Here is a 27,940-nt window from a genome sequence, read left to right as displayed (position 1 = left end):
TTCTGAAATTACCTTTTAGATGATTCCCAAAACCAGACTATGGATCATGGCAGGAAGCTGGCCTGCTTTCACCAAAACTGCAGGAGGCTGGAAAAAGCTGAACCCCGCAAAAAAGCCTGCCAGATCAAGAATGCTGGATATGGGCTCACTACCAGCAACCTTATCTCACAGTAACAAAAATTCGGTGTGCAGGAATGCAGGTAGGAATCCGAATTAGGTCCCACCCACCCATGGCTCTGTTGTCCTTCCGATTCAATGAAAATCTGGCCTATTAATTCTGATTGCTTTCCCAGGCGATTCCCAGAGTAGCTGACTATTTCCAGCACTTTATTTTTATTTAACATTTTGATCACACCTCTCTGAACTACGGTGTGACATTTTCTTACATTAAAAGTGTTATATAAATGTTCTTGAAATTCCTAATGGAAAACCATTCTGGGAATTAGAAGTCATGGTGTTAAGTATAATGTGCATTTTCCTGCAATTTTTGAAACTTAAGTTAAATATGCTAGCGAGCGACGTACTTTCTCAGTAATTCTGAACAATCGCCAGCAATTTTGTTGCAAATTATTGTGCGTTTTGCTTCCAAGATTAGAAATACTCAGACAGCTGCAGATTGCCAATTTCTTTTCTACCATTTCCCATAAGGATAGTGGAATAGTTATTTTAATATGAATTGTTTGAAGTGGAGGGGACTATACCTGTCTGAATAAGCCTCTGGTTGGCTGCTACCACTTTTCATTGTATGAGACCCATGCTACTTGATCCATTCTTTCCATTTTTTTTATTTTATTAAACAAATTACAAAACAGTTTACAAAAAACATTTACAGCTGTACACAAGAGATAGCAATTTTACAAGGGAGAGGAGCAGCAAAGCTAGGCCCCAAACCCTACCATTCAACCATTTTACAGGGAGATGAGGACAAACCTCAAATATTCTTTCCGTCTTATGTGAGTCAGCCCTTAGATGCATGTTTTTCCACATTTTACTATGAACTAAAGGGCAAAGATTTGGGTGTGTTTGGTGTGGCATGGCAATTAAATAAACAAATTTGCACGTCTGTTTGTTCCAGATGAGTCACCCAATTTACCAAAAATATGTTAAAGGACCAAGAGAATCATTTCACACACTGAAAGATATCCTCATCTACAGCTTTAGCAAAAGATGCTGTGATTCATGAAACCTAGATCCCATTTGTACTCCCATTTTTAAAAAGCCCATCGCAGTCTTTGTAGAGAAGGTGCATTGGTCAATATGTATCCCTCATCCCAAGAGTTTTGTAATATCTCAAGGTTAAAAAGGTTCTCCAAAAATGTCAGCTTTCTTTTTAAGTTTTAATACTAGATTGGTACAATATTGGAGCACTCTTTTCTCTAATAGAAATGCAATTAATAACCATTTACTTTGTGAAGTTATGATGTCAGGTGATATGCATTGGAGTTTGACAATGTTCCAATAGGGGAGGCCATTCAGCTCAGTAACTCTGGGCCAGCTCAGTAAGAAAGATGTATTTGATCCCAATCACCACCTTTAACTCTATAAATGTTGTAGGCCAGTAGTTCCTAAACTTTATCCCACTATGACTCTTTTTGAGGCTTGAAAATTGTTACAACGCCTTAGTCAGCAGATGACCTATGAGAGTAGGGTGGAGAAGAACATTACAGCGCAGTACAGGCCCTTCGGCCCTCAATGTTGCACTGACCTGTCATATCAGAGAAAGAACCATTGCAGCCTCAGAGCTTAAAACACCACATTTCTAGCTTGCCACTGTACTTGGGGTCCCAGCCCCCATATTGCAAGGCCATGTTGTAGGTTGTCCACACTGATCATTACCCATAAATCCATCCTTACAAAGCTAGTTGAGAATGTCTGAAGGCTCCGTCATCACACTGCGCGTGTGGGTAGCCTCACAGAGCCCGGGACCCAGGTTTGATCCCAGCCTTGGGTGACGGTGTGGAGTTTGCACATTCTCCGTTTCTGCAGGATACTCCAGCTTCCTCCCACAAAGATGAGCTGGTTAGATGGGTTGGCCATACTAAACTGTGTGCAGTGACTAGAGACATGCAGGCTAGATGGATTAGCCATGATAAATGCTATGGGGATTGGGTGAGGGCTGGATCTGGGTGGAACATTCTTTGGAGGCTCAGTGTAGACTTGATGGGCTGAATGACTTCTTTCCACTCTGTGTTGGGATTCTATCTGCAATACACATTTCCCAGAGAGGTGCTGGAGGCCAAGTATACATAGCTCAAACTATAGCTCGAGTTGATCATCTGCTACCCCTTTCTCTATTAGAGAAGCCAAGGCTATCACCATTCTAAAATATTCTACCCTTGAATCTTTAATCATCGATCTTATTGAGTTCAAGATAGTTAGCAGGTGGAGAATAGGTTTGAGTGTGCAACACACAATTAGAAACCAGGATTCTGGTTCAGATTCAGAATCATTTTTTAAAATTCATTCATGGGTCATAAAGTGTCACTTGTAAGATCAGCATTTGATGTCCATCACTATTTACTCAAGGTGAGTTGAGTTGCATGCATACACCCAAGTCCATCTGATGCGAGTATTCCTCTTAGAAATCCATGCCTAAGGTTTTGACTCTGTTGAGGAACGATTGTTCCACGTTAGGATAATGTGTGACTCAGGGAATAATATATAGGTGGTGGTGTTCCCATGCATCTGCAAGCTCTGCCCTCTTGGATGGTAGACATTGTGGATTCTGAACGTTCTGTTTCGAGTCATTGATAAATTGCCACAAAGTACCTTGTAGATGGTACACACTGCTGCCACAATGGAGGAAGAGAATGCTTAATGTCTTAAATGTGGTGCTAATCAAGCAGGCTACTTTGTCCTGGATGTGTGAAGACTGCACTCATCCACGCAATTGGAGAGTATTCTATCACACTTGTGACTTGTGCCTTGCAGATGGTGAACTGATTTTGGGGTCACAGAATTTGCAGCCTTTGACCCGCAGTTGTAACCACCATATTTACGTGGCTAGTTCACTTCAGTTTCTGGTCAATGCCAACTCCAGGACGATGACGGAGTGAAAGGCTACTCTACACTGTCACTTTAAGATTCATACTTGATGTCTTTCTGGGAAATCTATGTTACACTTTGTCCAACATCATTTAGCCCTCAATTCAGTGTATACCCTAACATCATTCACCAATGATTGATCCATATCCCTAATCCAAACTCCATTTTGAGAATCTCTCACTGGGTTTGTGCTCCCCCACAATTTATCACAATGTTTCCCATTCAGTGTGATTGGATCCAAGCTTGGTTAAGCTCAGTCCATGATTTCTGTGCAACTTTTAAAATTTCCTCTGCCCAGAGAAGCAGCGAGAATGTGGAACTTGCCACCAAATGGAACAGATAAGGTCAATAGTACAAATTAAATTAAGGAAAGTGCACAAGGGAGAAAAAAATAAGATTAGGAGGATTACACTTTTATTGGCAAGATAAACTAAATAGAGGAAGAGGAGGCTCCTATGAGGTATAAACACCACATAGACTGTTCTAATCAAAGGTCAACAACCTGAATAAGTTAACTGTCTCTCTCCCCACAGATTCTGCCAGACCTGCTCATCATTTTGTTTCCATCACAGCGCAGACTAGTTGGGCCAAATGAAATCTTTCAGAGTCACAGTTTATACAGAGTATAAAATACACAAACGGATTGTTCCGCGTCCACTTTCTTAAATTTGATGCATTCCAGCAGATTATCAAAGGGGAAAGCAATTAGGTTATCCAACTTCTGCGTGTGCAATCAGTAATCCATTTCCAGGCAGAAATCCAGTCCCATATCTCGAGGTATCTGGGGAACAGCCAGCCTTGCAGTGATTTCCAAGAAAGCAGCTGATGAACTTTTCAAGGTTATTCCTGGAAACATTCAATAGGACACTTGCTGCTGAAGCATTTTTTTAAATTTAGACAAGCACGCTAAGGGTGTGGTTTGACAACAGATTGTTAGCTTCCCGCTAAATTAACTTTCCAGCTGCTATTGTGTACTCTGAGCTAATGCCACACATGTCAACTCACACACCATGCAGTGTGAATGCCAGTGGCCATTCGTCCTGTTGACAATCGAGACACAATTCTGGAGAATGTTTTCAACTGCTGAATTAAGACAGATGCCACATTTCCAGTTATAGCAAATGCATTTTCCATCTGTTAAGCAAAACTAAAAACACTAGCATGTGACAGTTCAAGGAGCAGTGCATCGAAGGGAAGAAAATCAGAGCAAGAGGACAGTAGAAAGATCAGCATCACAGCTGTGCCCCTGAGGAACTGCCTTTGTTAAACTCCTGGCAAAGACTTCCATAGCAAGTCATCTGGACTAGTTGTGCCTTTTCAATCAGTTCTTTCTCTTTTTGCATTTCTGAGGCTCTTAAATCCATCTGAATCCACAACTTAAACCTGTTTATTTTGATTACTGGAGAACTTTTCAACACAGTCCCTCCCCCATGCTTCTCCAAAAAAAGACATGTTTTTTGTTTTGCCCAGTAGACTAATCTCATTCTCTCTTGCATTTCAGACTGTCAAGGAAGCCCCATGGCGAGCAATGTTCAGTGAGACTGTCCGAACCTCACTGCAAATGGTCCATCTTAGAAAGAAAGACTGGTTACAAAAAGATTAAGAACAATATGTAACAGGTAGGGGATAGGGGCTCAAAATCCATGATTACAGCAATTATAAAAGGGGGGTGGGGGAAGAGAAGCAAGAAGCAAAACATAAGGTCAAAGGTTATTTCCCAGGGGCCTAACAGTTTTTGGAGCAGAGCAAGGTTTGAGGCAATAAGATGAAGGGGAAGGTGTAGGCCTCAGGCCATTAGATGGGAAACATAGAAAACAGAAGCAAAAGTGGACCATTCAGCTCTTCAAATATTTAGTATCATGGCTGGTCATCCAATTCTGTTCCCTTTTTCCCACCTTCACTCTATACCCTTCAACCCTTTAGCCCTAAGAACTACATTTAACTCCTTTTTGAAAACATTCAATGTTTTGGCCTCAACTGCTCTCTGTGGCAGAAAATTCAACAGGCTCGCCACTCTCTGGGTGAAGAAGTTTCTCTTCATCCCAGCTCATATCCTTAGCCTTTGACCCATCTGGGCTCTCTGGTCACCGGGAATATCCTTCCTATGTGGACCCCATCTAGAACTGTTAGAATTTTATAGGTTGCTATGAGATCTCCTCTCATCTTTCTGAACTCGTGAAAATCGATTCAGCTTCTCTTCATAGCAAGTGCTACCATCCCAGGAATCAGTCTGGAAAATCTTTGCTGCACTCTCTCCATAGCCAGAACATTCTTCTTCAAATAAAAGGAGAGCAAAACTGCACACAATACTCCAGGTTGATCTCACAAAGGCCTGTACAATTGCCACAAGATATCCTGCTCCTGTACTTGAATCTTCTAACTATGAAGACAACATACCATTTGCCCTCTTCACCACATACTGCAGCTCGATGCTTACTTTCTGTGATGGGTTTACCAAGACACCCACATCTCATTTAAACTCCCCCTTTCCCAATCTTTTGCTGTTCAGATAATAATCTGCCTTCCTCTTTTTGTTAGCAGTGGATAACCTCACATTGTCCACAGGATTGCTTACCTCAGTTGTCTGAACGGCTGGTTTGTGATGCACACTGATGCAGATAGCGTGAGTTCAATTCCTGAACTGGCTGAGGTAACCATGAAGGACTCTGCTTTTCCATCCATTCCCCTCATCAGAGGGGTGGTGATGCTCAGGTTAAACCACCACCAGTCGAATCTCTTTAATGAGAAAGCAGCCCTATGATTCAGTAGGACTGTGACAACTTTATTGAATAGAGTGGAGCAGGTAAGAAGGGCCTGAATAGCCTACTCCTGCTACTGTTTTCTATGCTTCCCATCCACTGGCATGAGGCCTCTGCCTTTTACTCCATCTGCCATGCATTTGCCCACTCACTCAAATTGTAAAAACCACACTGAAGCATCTCTGTATCCTCCTCAAATCTCATCCTTATGTTTAGTTTCCTCATGTAGATCATTAACGTATTATGAATACCTGGGATCCAGGCGTGAAGCCCTGTAGTACCACAGGCCTGCCAGTCGAAAAAAGACCAACTCTCTATCCATATGAGTACATCACCTGCTATCCCATGCATTTTTAGTTAAATGCTAATCTTTTATGTAGGCCTTCTCACTAGTTCAAGCAAAACATATCCATTGACTCTCCCACATCAACTCTACTAGTCAAGCGTGATTTTCCTTTTGTAAATCTATGCTGAACCTGTCTGATCCTGTTACTGATATCCAATGAAGGAGGGAGGGTAATGAAAAGAGCCTTTGAGAAATATCCCTTGATTGATCAGGTGAATGGGTGTGGGGTAAAACACGAGGTTCTGAAAAGCCACCATTCTTCAGCCCAATGCATCACAGAAAATAGGAGCAGGCACAGGCCATTTGGTCCTTTGAACATGATTTGTCATTCAATGATGTTATGACTGATTTGATTGTGGCCTTAGAACCACTTTCCTGCTTGTCTACCATAAGTCTTGAGTCTCAACATTTAACCAAAAACATGTCTAATGGAAACTTTGATGGCATGGCCACCAGTGATTTCTGGGAAAGAGAGTTTCGAAAAGTAACAACCCCCTCAAGAATTTTTTTCTAATCCCTAGTCTCAATGGGAGATCTCTTATTTTGAACCAATATCACCTTGTTCTATATTCCTCCATTAGGAGAAGTATCCCTTCAGAATCCACCCCAAAAATAACCCACAAAGTACGTTTCAATATGTTTCAATCCTCTACAATTTGCCTAACAATGTAATAGGTCCAAAGCGGATGCTATATCCCTCGCCCTGCACTCATCCCTGGAACATCTGGACAACTTAGTCATAGAGATATACAGCATGGAAATAGACCCTTTGGTCCAACACATCCATGCCAGTCAGATATCCTAACCTAAAAAGGTCCCATTTGCCATCATTTGGTTGCCCCTTTGGTCCCTTTTAAATTTTCCCCTCTCATCCTAAGCCTATGCCTTATCGTTCTGGACAACCCTACCCTGGGCAAAAGGCTTTGGCTATTTACCCTATCCATGCCCTCATGATTTTATAAACCTCTAAGTTCACCTCTCAGCCTCCAACGCTCCAGGGAAAACAGCCCCAGCCTACTCAGCCTCTCCCTACAGCTCAAATCCTCCAATCCCTGCAAATCTTTTCTGAACCCTATACCTTTTAAAATGTTGCAATTGTATCAGCCTCTATATTTTCTGAACTTCATGAAACAAGGAATTTCTTGGAAAGCACGTGGTTTCAGCTAGCAGTTCAACTTCTTTGCTGGAGGTCACCTGACTGGTTTATTACTACACCTTCCAGGCAGTTGGAGGTTATGGCTTTAAGTTGAAGGAAGCCCAAATGTCAGGGTCCTCCGCTGTTGTTTCTGAAGCGCTCTTGCTACAATCCAGTGTGAATCACACTTTCCTTTTAGACAGCAACTAAAACACCCATAGCTTTCTTTGACTCATTGACTACAGCTCTGCCTTCAATACCATTACCCCCTCCAGACTGAACTCAAAACTCCGTGACCTTAGTCTCTTCTGCAACTGGATCCTCAGTTTTCTGCTCAAGACACCACAAGCAATAAAGATAAACAACTGCACCTCCTCCAAGGCTGTGCCTTCAGCCCTCTATTGTGCTCCCTATACACCCACTATTAGAGTCATAGAGTCATAGATTACTGCCACATACCAAACGAAAACCATCTACAAGTTTGCTGACAACACCACTGTAGTGGAACGGCCATCTAACAATGATGAGTCAAAATACAGAAGGGAGATAAAGGGCTTAGTGATGCGTGCAATGACAACCACCTCTCAACTTCAGCAAAACTAAAGAACCGATCATTGACTTCAGAAAAAAAAAGAACATGCCCCCATCTATATCAACAGAACTGAGGCTGAAAGCGTGGAAAGCGTCAAGTTCCTCGGACTGACAATCTTTCCTGGACTTTTGGGCGGCACGGTGGCACAGTGGTTAGCACTGCTGCCTCACAGCGCCTGAGACCCGGGTTCAATTCCCACCTCAGGCGACTGACTGTGTGGAGTTTGCACGTTCTCCCCGTGTCTGCGTGGGTTTCCTCCTGGTGCTCCGGTTTCCTCCCACAGTCCAAAGATGTGCAGGGTCAGGTGAATTGGCCATGCTAAATTGCCCGTAGTGTTAGGTAAGGGGTAAATGTAGGGGTATGGGTGGGTTCGCTTCGGCGGGTCGGTGTGGACTTGTTGGGCCGAAGGGCCTGTTTCCACACTGTAATGTAATCTAATGTAATGTAATGTAATCCAATATTCCCACATAAATGTGATGGTCAAGAAGATGCAAATGTCTCTTCTTCATCAGATGGCTCTGGAAATTTGGCATGACCATAAGGATCCTCACCAACTTCTATAGATGCACTATCGAGAGTATACTGTCGAGGTGCATATTGGCCTGGTATGGGAGCTGCTCTGCCCAGGCCTGTAAAAAACTACAGAAGGTGGTGTGCACAGCCCAGAACATCACAGAAGCCAACCTTCCATCCAAGGACTCCATTTACACAGCTTGCTGCCACAGAGAGGCTGACAACATCATCAAAGACCCATCTCACCCTAGTAAAGCTCTCCTATAACCTCTTCTGTCAGGCAGAATATACAGAAGCCTGATCACATGCAGCAGCAGTTCAGGAATAGCTTCTTCCCAGCATTATTAGACTGATGAATGGACTCTCTAGCCTCAACCAGTGCCATTATTGCCTAGCTTGCACCCTGTGCAATGTAACCTGTATGCCTCAGTCTAAGTCTTTTTGATCTGTACATTCTTGCTTACTGTGGTTCTGTTCGCCGAGCTGGATGTTTTTGTTGCAAACGTTTCGTCCCCTGTCTAGGTGACATCCTCAGTGCTTGGGAGCCTCCTGTGAAGCGCTTCTGTGGTGTTTCCTCCGGCATTTATAGTGGCCTGTCCCTGCCGCTTCCGGTTGTCAGTTTCAGCTGTCCGCTGTAGTGGCCGGTATATTGGGTCCAGGTCGATGTGTTTGTTGATGGAGTTTGTGGATGAGTGCCATGCTTCTAGGAATTCCCTGGCTGTTCTCTGTCTGGCTTGCCCTATAATGGTAGCGTTGTCCCAGTCGAATTCATGTTACTTGTTGTCTGCGTGTGTGGCTACTAGGGATAGCTGGTCGTGTTGTTTCATGGCTAGTTGATGTTCGTGGATGCGGATCATTAGCTGTCTTCCTGTTTGTCCTATATAGTGTTTTGTGCAGTCCTTGCATGGGATTTTGTACACTACATTAGTTTTGCTCATGCTGGGTATCGGGTCCTTCGTTCTGGTGAGTTGTCTGAGTGTGGCTGTTGGTTTGTGTGCTGTTATAAGTCCTAGTGGTCGCAGTAGTCTGGCTGTCAGTTCAGAGATGTTCTTGATGTACGTATTCTTGCTTACTATGATCTGCTTGTACTACCTGTAAACAAAGCTTTTCACCATACCTCGGAACATGTGACAATAAATCAATCAAAGATCACCTTTCATTCTTTTGAACTCCAATGAGTAAAGGTCCAATCTGCTCAATCCTTCCTCAAAAGGCCAACCTTTTACCTGAGGAATAGGCCTAGTGGCCTTTCACTGAACTACCACAGGGATTAAAGAGAGCAAAACTGTTTTAAGTTAGAGCTGAGTCAAGTCATAGCTAAGCCCATGTTTTCCAAAACATATGTCTGTGGTGCATGATCTATTGACAATGCGCACTATTATATATTAGGTAAAAACAATGACTGCAGATGCTGGAAACCAGATTCCCTCCTCTCATTTATCCCTCCCCCCTTCGGGCACTCTGCCTGTATTCCTGATGTAGGGCTTTTGCCCAAACGTCAATTTTACTGTTCCTCAGATGCTGCCTGAATTGCTGTGCTTTTCCAGCACCACTAATCCAGCACTATTATATATTGCCAAACTAGTATATGATAAGAGCCAGACTGAGAGATCCTATCTTTATTTTACAAGGGCAGTGCCTGCCAAAGATAAAACATCATCTCACCCCTCAGTCCTGGAAACATTAAAAACAATTATATTTTTAAAATGTTTTACATTTTGATCAACTCAACAGAATATACTTTCAAATGTAAAACATGGAATTGCCAGCACTGAAACTGGTCATTTGGCCAAACTCACTGGAGCAGTTATTCCCCCAACAAGCCTCTCCTTTTATCTGATCCTACCTGAACATGACAAACAGCATCTGAGGAACAGACTATTTGCTCTGCCATTTGCTCCTGATAAAGGGCTTTTGCCTGAAATGTCGATTTTCTTGGTCTTCGGATGCTGCCTGACCAGCTGTGCTTTTCCAGCACCACTCTAATCTTGACTCTATTCTCCAGCATCTGCAGTACCCACTTCTGCCCATTTGCTCTGCCATTCAATAAGAACACGGCTGACCTTCCAACTCAATTCTTTCTTACATCCTATAGGTGTTGATCCCCTGAGACAACATAAATCTAGATTCTCAGCTTTAAATATACTCAACTGATGGAGCATCGACAATCCACTGAGGTCAGAACTCCAAAGATTCACAACCTTCTGAGTGAAGAGATTTCTTCTCATCTTAGTTCTAAGTGATCATTCTCCCTTATCCTGAGGCTGCTCCCATGTTCCAGATTCCCTAGCCAGGAGGATATAACCTCCGAATATCCATTCCATCAAACCCTTTCAAAATTTTGTATACTTCAATAAGATCATCTCTCATCCTTCTTAACTCCAGAGAATATAGACCTAAGTTACCCACTGTTTCTCATCAGAGAGCCATCTCACCCCAGGAACCTTCACTGAGCTCCCTCCAATGCAAGTACACACATCCTTAAACGTACCAGTCTCACAGCACTGAAACAGACCCTTTAATCCAACCAGTCCATGCCATGCATAATTCCAAATTAAACTGGTCCCACCTGCCCACTTCTGGTCCACATTCCTCCAAACTATTCCTATTCATGTATTTATTAACATCTTTTAAACGCTGTAACTGTGTCCACATCCAACACTTTCTCAAGAACTTCATTCCACACATAAACTAGCCTCTGTATAAAAACCTTTCATACCCAGCAAATCCTGGTAAATCTCTTCTGAACCCTCTCAGCTTAATAATGTCTGGCCAGTTAATCTTGCTAAGAGGCTCAAAGCCCTAACAATACATCATGGAAAGAGATGTAATTCTTTGAAAAATTGCCATTTTTGTTTATCCCTATTTCACAAGTTTTAAATGATAGTTAAAGAGAGGAACCAAAAAACATTATGCTATACTGTAGAAAAATTGTACCTTGTCCCTACATTCTGAATTATTTCTCACTGAAAATAATGTCTCTCCTCTCACCATTTGATAGGTAGAAGGAGGAACTGTCTCCTCGCGGTGTCTCTACAATTCAGATTGGACACCAACTGCACAAGGCACCATGCGATTTTGAATGTTTAGATGGTCAATGGTCATCCTGAAATATTTTAACTATTAATCCAGGGTCTGTGTCAGCCAAAATCAGACTGTTGGTCAAATGCTGCACAGTCGCTTGTTTCCCGAAGCGCTTTTTCCACAGGATAAAGGCGGCCAAGATCTGCGCTTGGAGGTTATGTAGGTGGTTCATTTTACATCGATAAAGATCTGGCTCTTTTAGTCCAAGATCCACCATCACTCGCTCCCATTCTGGTCCCAGGTGGCTGGAAAGTTGGTTTAACTGCTTATCGGTAGGTACGCTGTTCAAGATGTGGCCTGAAATAGGTGGCCGTGATTCATCTGGAAAAGAGACATCAATTAATCTCAAACTCATTTCTTCACAGACATAGTGATCTCTTTCATAGGTACAATCACACAAACACAACTTTGATTTGCCATTTCAGTTAAAACATGAGGCCAACCCCAGGATGTTCCACGGCACTTTTCAGTCAATGAAGCAACCATTGTTACAATGTAGCAAGGGTATGAAATTTGAGCACAGCAAGCTCCCACAGACAGTGATTTTAAAACAAAAACTGACCAAATTTAGTAAAATGCATGCTTTCCTGCACCATACAGGTTGGAATGCTCCAAGTAGAATCTCCAATATCCCCTCAATGAACATGTGATCTTACCCAATGTGACATTGCTGTCCCTTTAAGAGGTTATTTTGCTCTTTGTTTTGAAGTAGAATGGATGGCTTTGAGGTATGTAGAGAAGAGGTGTTGGAAATCCTGGAAAAGGTGAAAATAGATAAGTCCCCTGGGCCTGATGGCATTTATCCTAGGATTCTCTGGGAAGCAAGGGAGGAGATTGCAGAGCCATTGGCCTTGATTTTTATGTCCTCTTTGTCTACTGGAGTAGTGCCAGAAGACTGGAGGATAGCAAATGTGGTTCCCTTGTTCAAAAAGGGGAGTAGGGATAACCCTAGTAACTATAGGCCGGTGAGTCTCACTTCTGTTGTGGGCAAAGTCTTAGAGAGAATTGTAAGGGATAGGATTTATGCACATCTGGATAGGAATAATGTGATCAAGGATAGTCAGCATGGTTTTGTGAAGGGCAGGTCGTGCCTCACAAACCTTATTGAATTCTTTGAAAAGGTGACGAAGGAGGTGGACGAGGGGAAAGCGGTAGATGTGGTATATATGGATTTTAGTAAGGCGTTTGATAAGGTTCCCCATGGTAGGCTACTGCAGAAAATACGGAGATATGGCATTGAGGGTGAGTTGGAGGTTTGGATTAGGAATTGGCTGGATGGAAGAAGACAGAGGGTAGTAGTTGATGGCAAAGTTTCTTCATGGAGTGCCGTCACTAGCGGTGTTCCGCAAGGATCTGTTTTGGGACCATTGCTGTTTGTCATTTTTATAAATGACCTGGAAGAGGGGTTAGAAGGTTGGGTGAGCAAGTTTGCGGATGATACGAAAGTCGGAGGAGTTGTTGACAGTGAGGAAGGATGTGGCAGGTTACAGCAGGATATAGAGAAGCTGCAGAGCTGGGCAGAAAGGTGGCAAATGGAATTCAATGTAGCTAAGTGTGAGGTGATTCACTTTGGGAAGAATAACAAAAAGATGGGGTACTGGGCTAATGGTCGGATACTTGGTAGTGTGGATGAGCAGAAGGATCTTGGTGTCCATGTACACAGATCTCTGAAAGTTGCCACCCAGGTAAATAGTGCGGTGAGGAAGGCATATGGCGTACTGGCTTTTATTGGTAGAGGAATTGAGTTCCGGAGTCCTGAGGTCATGATGCAGTTGTATAAGACTCTGGTGCGGCCGCATCTGGAATATTGTGTGCAGTTTTGGTCGCCATACTATAGGAAGGATGTGGAGGCACTGGAACGGGTGCAGAGGAGGTTTACCAGGATGTTGCCTGGTATGGAAGGAAGATCGTATGAGGAAAGACTGAGACACTTGGGGCTGTTTTCATTAGAGAAAAGAAGGTTTAGGGGTGACTTGATTGAGGTGTACAAGATGATTAGGGGGTTAGATAGGGTTGACAGTGTGAACCTTTTCCCGCGTATGGAGTCGGGTATTACAAGGGGGCATAGCTTTAAATTAAGGGGGGGGTAGATATAGGACTGAAGTTAGGGGTAGGTTCTTCACTCAGCGAGTCGTAAGTTCATGGAATGCCCTGCCAGTAGCAGTGGTGGACTCTCCCTCTTTATGGGCATTTAAGCGGGCATTGGATAGGTATATGGAGGATAGTGGGTTAGTATAGGTTAGGTGGGCTTGGATCGGCGCAACATCGAGGGCCAAAGGGCCTGTACTGCGCTGTATTCTTCTATGTTCTATGTTCTAAGTCAGGTTGTAAGGCTTAAATGTCAAATTATCTCTAAGAAAGTAAACAATTCATGAGGCCTTGGGGATTTTTTTAAAGTTGGAAGAATGGAAGCAGCCTGGATGTGGCTTGCTTTCACAGCCCAGACTTTTTAGTTTTTAGGTTTAGTTTTAAACAGAACCTTTTGGGGGTCTGAAAAGAGTTGGAAGCTTCAGTGAATGTCTCCAAGCTGCTAGTTTCTCCGAATTTTGCTCTTGATTTTATTTCCTCCTGGATTAGAGAACTGCGTGTGAGATCCCATGTCTGAACTTGCCTTTTCACCAAGGGGCGCGTTAACTATTGGATGTTACTATTTTACAACAGTAATAGGTACTGTATATTATTATCTGGTTACGTTTTCCAATAGAGTCATAGAGATGTACAGCATGGAAACAGACCCTTCGGTCCAACCCGTCCATGCCGACCACATATCCCAATGCAATCTAGTCTCATCTGCTAGCACCTAGCCCATATCCCTCTTAACCCTTCCTATTCATATACCCATCCAGATGCCTTTTAAATGCTGCAATTATACCAACCTCCACCACTTCCTCTGGCAGCTCATTCCATACATGTACCACTCCGTGTGAAAATGTTGCCCTTAGGTCTCTCTTATATTCTTCCCCGCGGACTCTATACATATGCCCTCTAGGTCTGGACACCCCCACCCCAGGGAAAAGACTTTGTCTATCTATCCTATCCATGCCCCTCATAATTTTGTAAACCTCTATAATGTCACCCCTCAGCCTCCGATGCTTCAGGGAAACCAGCCCCAGCCTGTTTAGCCTCTCCCTATAGCTCAAATCCTCCAACCCTGGCAACATCCTTGTAAATCTTTTCTGAACCCTTTCAAATTTCACAACATCTTTCCGATAGGAAGGACACTAGAATTGCGCACTATATTCCAAAAGTGGCCTAACCAATGACCCGTCCAGCTGCAACATGACCTCCCAACTCCTGTACTCAATACTCTGACCAATAAAGGAAAGCATATCAAAAGCTTTCTTCACTATCCTATCTACCTGCGACTCTACTTTCAAGGAGCTATGAACCTGCACTCCAAGGTCTTTTTGTTCAGCAACACTTCCAAGGACCTTACCATTAAGTGCATAACTCCTACTAAGATTTGCTTTCTCAAAATGCAGCACCTCACATTTACCTAAATTAAACTCCATCTGCCACTCCTTAGCCCATTGGCCCATCTGATCAATCCTGTTGTAATCTGAAGTTAATCTTTTTCACTATCCAGTACACCTCCGATTTTGGTGTCATCTACAAACTTACTAACTATATCGCTTATGCTCATCATTTACATCATTTATGTAAATGATGAAAAGTAGTGGACCCAGCGCCGATCCTTGTGGCACTCCACTGGTCACAGGCCTCCAGTCTGAAAAACAACCCTCCACCACCACCCTCTGTCTTCTACCTTTGAGCCAGTTCTGTATCCAAATGGCTAGTTCTCCCTGTATTCCATGAGATCTAACCTTGCTAACCAGTCTCCCATGGGGAACCTTGTCAAACGCCTTACGTCCAAACATCCATATAGATCACATCTACTGCTATGCCCGCTTCAAGTCTCTAAATTCTTCTTTTGTTTGTATTTTAACTACAGTGTTTAAATAAGTTGTGTTTTGTTTAACATCAAGTAGTTTGACCAGTTGCATTGCATCTGGAATACGGCTTCACATCTACCTTTAAAATAAGAAAATGTTAGGAGCTAGGCTATCTTCTTAAAATATTTGAGGGGGTCTGGTCTGGTCCATAACACCAACCAGAAGCCATTATGAAGGTGACCAGCACCCAAGTGATATGAGAAAAGAAGACAAGCTTCAGCTAGCCATTACGAGATTTAATAACAGAACAGACCACATGATCCCTTGCTGTTGCAGATCTGAAGTCACATGAAGGCCAAACTTGGTAAGAATGACCTAAAAGAACATTAGTGAACCAGATGGGTTTTTACAACAATTATCTGTTATGGTCACCATTTCCAAGATTCCAGATTTTTATTAATTTAAAATCCACCAATTGGGTTGTGGCAGATGAACCTATGTTGCCAGAGCATTAGTCTGGGTCTCTGAATTACTAGATTTTTGTCACTCATTCTCAGAATGAGGGAGCCAGCATTTATTACCCATCCCTAATTGCCCAAAGGGCAATTAAGAGTTAACTACATTGCTGTGGGTCTAGAGTCACATGTAGAATAGGCCAGTTAAGGATGCAAGTTTCCTTCTCTAAAGGAAGTTTTTCCCACTCTTAATTCCAGGTTTTTAAAAATTGATTTCAAATTCTATCATTTTCCTGGTCACCAAAACATTACCTGGGTGTCTGGATTAATAATCCTACCGGGCCAATGTTTAGGGACATTACTACTACACCATCATTTCTGTGATCGGGTCCAAAGACAACTTGACACACCACACACTAATATATCAATAAACCACTCCTATTTATCAGTGCAAAGAGGAAAACTTGGCCAAATTGAAGTTACAACGTTCTTCATCCTCCCCCGCACTCATAAATGTCTAGCACTGTGCAAGATCAGAATTAACAATGTGTTTTATGTTTACTGTTCAACTCGCCAAGAAAAAGTGTTTTTCAGATTATATGATGCTGATTTACTGCCAGTGTTAACAAAACAGATGAATTTTATTATAGTATTAGGGATCTGTTTTTTCACTTGAAGCAGCTAAGTGTGTTTCAATAAAATTACAAGTCTCCCCAATTAGGCTTTTGTTTGAAAGGCTAGACAGAACAATATTTTCTTCCAGACAGAACCAGAACCTCAACCCTGAGGGTTCAAGGGCAGGGGGCAGTAGAGACTAGCCATAATAATGAGACCCTATGTGTCATCTATCACACTCACCATAAACTCCACTCAAATACAATTTTCATGTGCATTTTCTTTCCTCTTTCCCTTGGAGTTAGTAAGGAATGCTGATGCTGAAAGTCAGAGTCGATAAAGTGTGGAGCTGGGAAAAGTACATCCTTTGTAGGATACGTAGAACAGTCCCTCTTCCATAGCTACACTGGCATCATCCCCCACCTTTTCCTCTGCTACATTGATGACTGTATCAGCACTGTCACATGCTCCCATGAAGAGCTCTGACAGTTAACTTCACCCACACCCTCCACCCTGACCTCAAATTTACCTGAACCATCTCTGACACCTCCATCCCCTTCCTGGATCTCTCGGTCATCATCGCTGGCAACCAACTCACACTGACATCACTCAAATCCACTGACTCCCACAGCTACCTCGACTACACCTCCTCCCATCTCCCATCTGCAAAAATGCGATCCTATACTTCCAATTCCTTCGCGTCTGCGATATCTGTTCCCAGGATGAGCGATTCCACTCCAGGACATGCCAGATGTCCTTCTACTTCAAGGACTGTAAATTCTCCTCTCCAGTGCTCAACAATGCCCTCAACCGCATCTCCTCCCTTTTCCACACCTCTGCCTTCAAACAAAACCCTCCAACCACAACAAGGATAGAGTCCCCCTGGTCCTCACATACCACCCCACTAATCTCCAAATCCGGTTCATCATCCTCTGCCATTTCCACCAACTGCAGGCTGACCCAACTACCAAAATGATATTTTCTTCCCTACCTCTATCCGTTTTCACCAGGGACTGTTCCCTCCCTCATTAGATCCACACTTCACACCAACCTCACCTTCACACCTGGCACCTTTGCCCCTGAGGGCACAACATCTGCCCTCACACCTCCCCTCTTATTTCCTTCCAAGACCTCAAAGAATTATTGCAAGTTCAGCAGAGATTCACTTGCATTTCCTCTAACCTGATTTATTGCATCTATTGCTCCCTATGTGGTCTCCTCTACATCGGAGAGACCAAGCGCAAACTTGGGGACTGGTTCAGGTGTCATCTATGGTCTGCATGCTCCAATCAACCCCACCTTCCAGTTGCCAGCCATTTTAACTCCTCTTCCCACTCCCCTGACAACTTGTCCATCCAGGGCCTCCTCCGCCATCAAAATAAGGCCGTGCACAAACTGGAGGAAGAACACCTCTTCTTCCGCCTCGGGGGCTTACAACCATATAGTCTTAACATAGAATTCACCCGCTTCCAAACCTCCCCACCTCATCCCAGGTCCAGCCCTCCCTTTCTACCCCACCCCCTTGACCTGACCTAACCTGTCCACCTTCCTGTCCTGACCAATCACAATCACCTCCTACCTGCATCCACCTATCACCATCCCTCCAACCTTTTCTCAGCTCCTCTCCATTTATTTCTCAGCCCCTTTCCCCCTCCACCAGTCCTGATGAAAGGTCCTGACCTGAAACATCGACCCCCCCCCCTGCCCCTCTGATGCTGCTTGACCTGGTGTACTTTTTCCAGCTCCACACTTTATCTTCCTCTTCTCCTTCTCCTGCAAATCCTTATTCTCTGAAGAATTAGCTCACTTAGGAAGCTCAGTGCAGTAAGGTCCTTCCTTACATGCTACATCTGATAAAACTGACAGACTCTGATTACCATACCAGATAGGCAGGCACACAGGATTTTGTAAAACTAATCCATGCTGATTAAAGTGAAAATCTATGTTCTGCCTTCAAGGGAAGGCCACAGCTCACATCTCACGGAGAAAAAAATCTCAATTCATATTTTCCAGGGCTGCAAATTCCTGTCATCTTCCACAAGGTTATACAAAATGCACTGTATCTTCTAGGTTCAATAGAGGTTAACAGAGTGTAGTGTGTGCAAGGATAGCTATCTTTCTGATCTAATGAAAAGAGTCTTGTAAACAAAATGTAGTTCACTTTATGTCTGCAACTAGTTAGGTTTACAAGAATACACTCTCCATTATTACAAAGACTATTAGGAGGACCTAGCCTTAGGTCTGTCTCCCATAAGATTCTACTTTACCCTCCTATCAATAAATTGGTAGATTCTGCCTTTTCTTTACAAAGCACTATAAAAGTATTTACCAGCTGTTGCTTCAGCTTTTATTGTTTAAATACTTCCATGCTTTAGAAAGAGATCAAGGTGAATATGACCCATTCTGGTGTGTGAATCTCTGAATGTAAAGTATATAAAGCTTCTTTTCTAGAATATGATGACCCCACAGAGAAAAGCTGCTTGCAGCATATCTTTAGTGTGAATTGTAAAGCTTCCTGAAGCATCAAATGAACTTCTGTAACCTGTACAGACAGTTTGTCAACCAAGGTTTCCTATCTGAGGAAACAAAGAACTGCAGACGCTAGAGTTCTGAAATAAAAAAAGCAGAAACTGCTGGAGAAGCTCAACAGGTCTGGCAGCATCCAAGCATAAAAAGGTCAGAGGACTGTCAATATTAACTCTTGTTTTCTCTCCATAGGTACTTTGACCTGCTGAGTTTTGCCAGCAATTTCTGTTTATGTTTGTTTCCTATAAATTATGTCTTATGATCTTATACTCCACAACCACCTGAAGAAGCAGTGCTCCAAAAGCTGGTGCTTCTAAATAAACCTGTTGGACTACAAATGGTGTTGTTTGATTTTTAACTCCTTAAATCTTCAAATGTTCCTATTGTTTTCCTTTACCCCTTGGTCAGCAATATACTAACTTCTGTACTCCAAATTATGTATAGAAGTGTATTTATTTATTCAGCTTCTAAATAGGATACCAAGTCAAAAGGCATTTGATATGAGAAGTGTCTTCCCCCACATGCTCAATTTGTATTCTGAGAATAAATCTTCCAGGAATTATTCTGTGGTTTCCTAACGTGAATAGGTATTTTATCTTCTGTAAAGATGTTTATTCTGCAGTAATGGCAGCTCTCCCACACTTTGCTGCTGCTCTTTCCACACTTTGGTAGCTGATATTGCAACCTCTTATGCTTTTAATAGAGTCTTCTCGGAAAAATTAAAATCAGGAATTGCTGAAAAAAACTCAGGTCTGGCAGTAGACAATAGACAATAGGTGCAGGAGTAGGCCATTCAGCCCTTCGAGCCTGCACCGCCATTCAATATAATCATGGCTGATCATTCCTAATCAGTATCCTGTTCCTGCCTTATCTCCATAACCCTTGATTCCACTATCTTTGAGAGCTCTATCCAACTCCTTCTTAAATGAATCCAGAGAGTGGGCCTCCACTGCTCTCTGGGGCAGAGCATTCCACACAGCCACCACTCTCTGGGTGAAGAAGTTTCTCCTGAGCTCTGTCCTAAATGGTCTACCTCGTATTTTTAAGCTGTGTCCTCTGGTTCGGCACACACCCATCAGTGGAAATATGTTTCCTACTGCCAGAGTGTCCAATCCTTTCATAATCTTATACGTCTCAATCAGATCCCCTCTCAATCTTCGAAACTCAAGGGTATACAAGCCCAGTCGCTTCAGTCTTTCAGTGTAAGGTAATCCTGCCATTCCAGGAATTGACCTCGTGAACCTACGCTGCACTCCCTCAATAGCCAGAATGTCTTTTCTCAAATTTGGAGACCAGAACTGCACACAGTACTCCAGGTGTGGTCTCACCAGGGCCCTGTACAGCTGCAGAAGCACCTCTTTGCTTCTATACTCAATTCCTCTTGTTATGAAGGCCAGCATGCTATTAGCCTTCTTCACTACCTGCTGTATCTGCATGCTTGCCTTCATTGACCGGTGTACAAGAACACCCAGATCTCTCTGTACTGCCCCTTTACATAAATTGATTCCATTGAGGTAGTAGTCTGCCTTCCTGTTCTTGCTACCAAAGTGGATAACCATACATTTATCCACATTAAACTGCATCTGCCATGCATCTGCCCACTCACCTAACTTGTCCAGGTCACCCTGTAATCTCCTAACATCCTCATCACTTTTCACCCTGCCACCCAGCTTTGTATCATCAGCAAATTTGCTAAAGTAGCTGCAGAGAAAATGGAGAGTTAACATTTCAGATCCAGTGATCTTTCTTCACTGGATTCAAAATATTAACTCTGCTTTCTGATGAGCTTTTCCAGCAATTTCTGACTTTGTTTTTGATTTCCAGCATCCACAGATTTTTTTTTCCCTTCCCAAGGGATTTCAGGCTCACGTTGTGAAACTGCCCAATGCTTATGAACACAATTGACAGAGCTTGAAACATCCCCAGCTCTCTAATTTGTTATAGGAGTTTCTGCCTTGGCCCTATTAGTTGTTTTATTTTCTGGCCATGCTATGACGACGATGCCCAATTGGAGCCACAAGCTTATTTTGGAATTCCTACCCTTTTGGTCTGAATTAATATGCCATGTCAAATTTCTACTTTGTACCAGCAATTTAAGTTTGGGTTTACCCAATGTCTGGTTGGTTCACCAGCTGAAGACTTAATCAGGAGCACTCCCAGAAATCACCATCTTCTACTCCAGCTGAGACCTCTGTCCTGAAGCTGCAAACTTCTTCTGAGGCAGCTATCAGGTCTGAAACATTCTCCCTTGATCTCTCAAATATTTTGAACTTCAGAATGCCCAGAACTAGGTGGACATCATCAAGGTGGACAAGATACGTGTGACTCAGGGAGTAGGTATCCCAAATGGACATTAATCAATGCTACAGTCCCCTCACAGACTGTGATTAGATTAGATTTCTTACAGTATGGAAACAGGCCCTTCGGCCCAACAAGTCCACACTGACCCTCTGAAGAGTAACACACCCAGACCCATCCTATGCTAAATTGCACAGACATTATGGGCAATTTAGCATGACCTATTCACCTGACCTGCACATCTTTGGATTGTGGGAGGAAACTGGAGCACCAGGAGGAAATCCACGCAGACACGGGGTGAACGTGCAAACTTCACACAGACAGCAGCCCGAGGCTGGAATTGAACCCGGGTCCCTGGTGCTATGAGGCAGCAGTACTAACCATTGAGCCACCATGCAACTTACAAAAATATAGTATTCAAATTCCACCATCTGCCATGGCAGGATTCGAACCCCAGTCCTCAGAACATTAGCTGAATTTCTGGATTAATTGTCTAGCAATAATACCATTCCTGGAAGTGGGGATGCTCTAGAATCTAGAGTGTGAACAAACCTCAATCTTTCACGTAACTCCAGGGTAATTCTCACACCAGGGCTTGAACACAGCAATTTAGGCCGACACAGCTGTGCACCGCTGAGAGAGTGCCATGTCATCAGTGATGCTGTCTTCCAGACAAAACGTTAAAATGCTTGCTCAGGTGGATAAAAGAGATTGCGTGGTACTATTTCAAAGAAAAGCAGAGGACAGTTGGCTACGAATGTTGCTAAGGAAGTGCTATCCAATCGGAGGAACACATCAAACAACAGAAATTTTGTTTTGGGTCCCCACCGTAATCAGGTTACATCAGCAACTCCTCTTGACAAGTACTTGCAGCTGTTTCCACACACCTTTTCATTACATCATTTCATTATGGATTAAAGACACTGTTCAAAACATAATCATCTTAGAAGATCCCTCATTCGTAACCATACCTGGACATGAATCCACTGTGGGGACTTCATCTTTTATTGGGACTTCATCTTTTATTGGGACTTCATCTTTTATTGGGACTTCATCTTTTATTGGGACTTCATCTTTTATTGGGACTTCATCTTTTATTGGGACTTCATCTTTTATTGGGACTTCATCTTTTATTGGGACTTCATCTTTTATTGGGACTTCATCTTTTATTGGGACTTCATCTTTTATTGGGACTTCATCTTTTATTGGGACTTCATCTTTTATTGGGACTTCATCTTTTATTGGGACTTCATCTTTTATTGGGACTTCATCTTTTATTGGGACTTCATCTTTTATTGGGACTTCATCTTTTATTGGGACTTCATCTTTTATTGGGACTTCATCTTTTATTGGGACTTCATCTTTTATTGGGACTTCATCTTTTATTGGGACTTCATCTTTTATTGGGACTTCATCTTTTATTGGGACTTCATCTTTTATTGGGACTTCATCTTTTATTGGGACTTCATCTTTTATTGGGACTTCATCTTTTATTGGGACTTCATCTTTTATTGGGACTTCATCTTTTATTGGGACTTCATCTTTTATTGGGACTTCATCTTTTATTGGGACTTCATCTTTTATTGGGACTTCATCTTTTATTGGGACTTCATCTTTTATTGGGACTTCATCTTTTATTGGGACTTCATCTTTTATTGGGACTTCATCTTTTATTGGGACTTCATCTTTTATTGGGACTTCATCTTTTATTGGGACTTCATCTTTTATTGGGACTTCATCTTTTATTGGGACTTCATCTTTTATTGGGACTTCATCTTTTATTGGGACTTCATCTTTTATTGGGACTTCATCTTTTATTGGGACTTCATCTTTTATTGGGACTTCATCTTTTATTGGGACTTCATCTTTTATTGGGACTTCATCTTTTATTGGGACTTCATCTTTTATTGGGACTTCATCTTTTATTGGGACTTCATCTTTTATTGGGACTTCATCTTTTATTGGGACTTCATCTTTTATTGGGACTTCATCTTTTATTGGGACTTCATCTTTTATTGGGACTTCATCTTTTATTGGGACTTCATCTTTTATTGGGACTTCATCTTTTATTGGGACTTCATCTTTTATTGGGACTTCATCTTTTATTGGGACTTCATCTTTTATTGGGACTTCATCTTTTATTGGGACTTCATCTTTTATTGGGACTTCATCTTTTATTGGGACTTCATCTTTTATTGGGACTTCATCTTTTATTGGGACTTCATCTTTTATTGGGACTTCATCTTTTATTGGGACTTCATCTTTTATTGGGACTTCATCTTTTATTGGGACTTCATCTTTTATTGGGACTTCATCTTTTATTGGGACTTCATCTTTTATTGGGACTTCATCTTTTATTGGGACTTCATCTTTTATTGGGACTTCATCTTTTATTGGGACTTCATCTTTTATTGGGACTTCATCTTTTATTGGGACTTCATCTTTTATTGGGACTTCATCTTTTATTGGGACTTCATCTTTTATTGGGACTTCATCTTTTATTGGGACTTCATCTTTTATTGGGACTTCATCTTTTATTGGGACTTCATCTTTTATTGGGACTTCATCTTTTATTGGGACTTCATCTTTTATTGGGACTTCATCTTTTATTGGGACTTCATCTTTTATTGGGACTTCATCTTTTATTGGGACTTCATCTTTTATTGGGACTTCATCTTTTATTGGGACTTCATCTTTTATTGGGACTTCATCTTTTATTGGGACTTCATCTTTTATTGGGACTTCATCTTTTATTGGGACTTCATCTTTTATTGGGACTTCATCTTTTATTGGGACTTCATCTTTTATTGGGACTTCATCTTTTATTGGGACTTCATCTTTTATTGGGACTTCATCTTTTATTGGGACTTCATCTTTTATTGGGACTTCATCTTTTATTGGGACTTCATCTTTTATTGGGACTTCATCTTTTATTGGGACTTCATCTTTTATTGGGACTTCATCTTTTATTGGGACTTCATCTTTTATTGGGACTTCATCTTTTATTGGGACTTCATCTTTTATTGGGACTTCATCTTTTATTGGGACTTCATCTTTTATTGGGACTTCATCTTTTATTGGGACTTCATCTTTTATTGGGACTTCATCTTTTATTGGGACTTCATCTTTTATTGGGACTTCATCTTTTATTGGGACTTCATCTTTTATTGGGACTTCATCTTTTATTGGGACTTCATCTTTTATTGGGACTTCATCTTTTATTGGGACTTCATCTTTTATTGGGACTTCATCTTTTATTGGGACTTCATCTTTTATTGGGACTTCATCTTTTATTGGGACTTCATCTTTTATTGGGACTTCATCTTTTATTGGGACTTCATCTTTTATTGGGACTTCATCTTTTATTGGGACTTCATCTTTTATTGGGACTTCATCTTTTATTGGGACTTCATCTTTTATTGGGACTTCATCTTTTATTGGGACTTCATCTTTTATTGGGACTTCATCTTTTATTGGGACTTCATCTTTTATTGGGACTTCATCTTTTATTGGGACTTCATCTTTTATTGGGACTTCATCTTTTATTGGGACTTCATCTTTTATTGGGACTTCATCTTTTATTGGGACTTCATCTTTTATTGGGACTTCATCTTTTATTGGGACTTCATCTTTTATTGGGACTTCATCTTTTATTGGGACTTCATCTTTTATTGGGACTTCATCTTTTATTGGGACTTCATCTTTTATTGGGACTTCATCTTTTATTGGGACTTCATCTTTTATTGGGACTTCATCTTTTATTGGGACTTCATCTTTTATTGGGACTTCATCTTTTATTGGGACTTCATCTTTTATTGGGACTTCATCTTTTATTGGGACTTCATCTTTTATTGGGACTTCATCTTTTATTGGGACTTCATCTTTTATTGGGACTTCATCTTTTATTGGGACTTCATCTTTTATTGGGACTTCATCTTTTATTGGGACTTCATCTTTTATTGGGACTTCATCTTTTATTGGGACTTCATCTTTTATTGGGACTTCATCTTTTATTGGGACTTCATCTTTTATTGGGACTTCATCTTTTATTGGGACTTCATCTTTTATTGGGACTTCATCTTTTATTGGGACTTCATCTTTTATTGGGACTTCATCTTTTATTGGGACTTCATCTTTTATTGGGACTTCATCTTTTATTGGGACTTCATCTTTTATTGGGACTTCATCTTTTATTGGGACTTCATCTTTTATTGGGACTTCATCTTTTATTGGGACTTCATCTTTTATTGGGACTTCATCTTTTATTGGGACTTCATCTTTTATTGGGACTTCATCTTTTATTGGGACTTCATCTTTTATTGGGACTTCATCTTTTATTGGGACTTCATCTTTTATTGGGACTTCATCTTTTATTGGGACTTCATCTTTTATTGGGACTTCATCTTTTATTGGGACTTCATCTTTTATTGGGACTTCATCTTTTATTGGGACTTCATCTTTTATTGGGACTTCATCTTTTATTGGGACTTCATCTTTTATTGGGACTTCATCTTACAGGCCAAATAAATGGGGTGTCAATCAACTGCAACCACTCTTATACTCCAAAGTTACTCTGTACAACACCTCCCTACCATGATCTCCATGTTAATGTAGAACATTAACAAAGTAAGGCAGTGGTATTCTCAAATATTTATTCCCCAAACAACAGCAATTTTAAAAAAGGTGCATTATTTGGTTGCTCTTTCTGGGATTTTGCCATCTACAATTGGCTTCCAACATGTCAAAGTTTTTTTTACTAGCTGTGAAGTGTCTCAGGGTAAGTGAGGTGTGGAGGCACCAGGTAAGTGCAAGTTCTGCTTTCTAATTCTCCCTTGTGCATGGTACAACTAGAAGTGTCAAAATGTTCTACCACTTAATACTTGAGAGTAAAACTTGTTCTTTCTGGCATTAATGTTGAATGTATTGACACCATTATCTGCTGGCTAAAGGGTTAATATGTCCACTCAAATAGCTAAGAGAGGAACATTACCAAAAGAATTAAACATCTGACAACAGATAAACCTCTACACATAAGCAGCTATTTTTGGCAACAAAGGAAGCTGACATATCTGTGGTACTGAGATGATAACATGAGGGCATTTATTTAATCAGAGCCAGGAATGCATGGGCTGGGAGAGAAATGTTGGCCAAGAAAGTGAGAGAACAGCCAGCACTTCTGCGGTGTCCTGCAACCTGAGACAGAAAGCCAGTTCATTTTGTCACTAATTATGATATTGTGGAATTTTAGCTTTCTTCCACAACTTTAATTATCTGTTGGTAAATTGAATGATGCCAATTGAGCTTAAAAATTATTTTCCCTCATAAGGCCATCCACAGACAATGGAGTCAGTCTCACTGTGAAAATGCAAGCCCGATTGTTTGATTCACTAGTGAACCAAACTGGAGAAACCCAGCCTTGTATAATGGGAAGGTGGTGCAGTGCTATAGCTGTTAGATTCCTGAGAGCACTAGCTCATAAGCAGCACTCTTACCTTGGAGTCAAAAGGTCGAGAGCTCAAGCCTAATTCCAGACACTGAAGCATAGATTTCAGAACACAGTATACAGTATTGAGGGACTGCTATACTGTCAGAGGTGTTGTGTTCATTGATGATTAAAAATACTTGGCTGAAGTGCTTTGGGACATTTACAATTGCCTTCACCTAAGTATTATGGAGTCCCTACAGTATGAAAGCAGTATTCAATCCATAGAGGTCACACCAACTCTCCAAAGTATGACCTCAACCCCCAACCCTATCCCCCAACGCACATTTCCCATGACTAACCCACCTAGTCTGCATAATCCCTGGACAATGTGTGCAATTTAGCATGGTCAATCCACCTAACCTGCACATCTTTGGAGTGTGGGAGGAAACCTGAGCACCTGGAGGTAATGCACAAAGACACGGGGAGAACCTCTGCATACAGTTTGCACACAGTCGCCTGAGGGTGGAATTGAATCCAGGTTCCTGGCGCTGTGAGGCAGCAGTGCTAACACTGAGCCACCATGCCACCTGGTATGTGCCAAACTGTTTTACAGCCCAAATTATTTTTAATGTTAAGTGACTTTTAGATCTTAAGGCATAGGAGAAGAAGTAGACTATTCAGCTCATCAGTCTGCTCTGCAATTCAATGAGATCACGACTGACCTGATAATCCTCTGTATTCTGCCTTATTCCTATATTATGGATTTAAAAATCTGTCTCTTTCAGCCTTGAATATATTTGACCTTACAGCCTCAACAGTCCTCTGTGATGCAGAATTCCAAAGATTCACTAACTTCTGGAATAAATTCATCTCTGTCTAAAATGTGCAACCCCTTATTCTGAGATCATATCCTCTGGTCCTAGATTCCCCGACAAACAGGAGCAAACTTTCCACATCTACCCCATCAAGCCTCCTAAGAATCTTACACTTTTCAATTAAGTCAACTCTCATTGTTCAAATCTCCAATGAGTGCAAGCCCAACTTGCTCAATCTCTGCTCATAAGAAAAGCCTGGTATCAATCTAATGAACCTTCTCTGGATTGCCTCCAATGCCGTTATACCTTTTCTTATTTAAGGGAACCAAAACTATCCACAGTAGTCTAGATGTGGTCTGATGACAGCCTTGTGTAGATTTAGCAATACCTCCCCTATTTCAGTACACCATTCCCTTTAAAGTAAAAGGCTAACATATCA

General features: G+C 41.7%; 1 protein-coding gene across 3 annotated transcripts in view; it reads right to left on the bottom strand.

The window, feature by feature from the left end:
• Nucleotides 1-765: 765 nt before the first annotated feature.
• The window catches only part of cradd (CARD and death domain containing adaptor protein), a 32,595-nt gene continuing 5,420 nt past the window's right edge, over nucleotides 766-27,940 (bottom strand). The window contains exons 2-3 of one of the 3 annotated variants that reach the window (XR_015761194.1): nucleotides 5,621-11,795; nucleotides 766-3,891 (exon numbers count right to left, since the gene is read on the bottom strand). Coding sequence is in view for 1 of the 3 variants with exons in the window: in XM_043713334.2 (XP_043569269.2) it covers nucleotides 11,485-11,795 (311 nt within the window). In the remaining 2 variants the exon portion in view is untranslated. Of the gene's footprint in view, nucleotides 11,796-27,940 lie in introns of all 3 variants that reach the window. The other 2 variants (XR_006315037.2, XM_043713334.2) reach the window with 2 other exon arrangements.

Source organism: Chiloscyllium plagiosum, unplaced genomic scaffold (genome assembly GCF_037043375.1).
Source record: "Chiloscyllium plagiosum isolate Xiang-an unplaced genomic scaffold, Cpla_swu_hap1 HiC_scaffold_23, whole genome shotgun sequence".
In the NCBI taxonomy this organism is placed as follows: domain Eukaryota; kingdom Metazoa; phylum Chordata; class Chondrichthyes; order Orectolobiformes; family Hemiscylliidae; genus Chiloscyllium; species Chiloscyllium plagiosum.
This window is presented reverse-complemented; position numbering and strand designations above follow the sequence as displayed.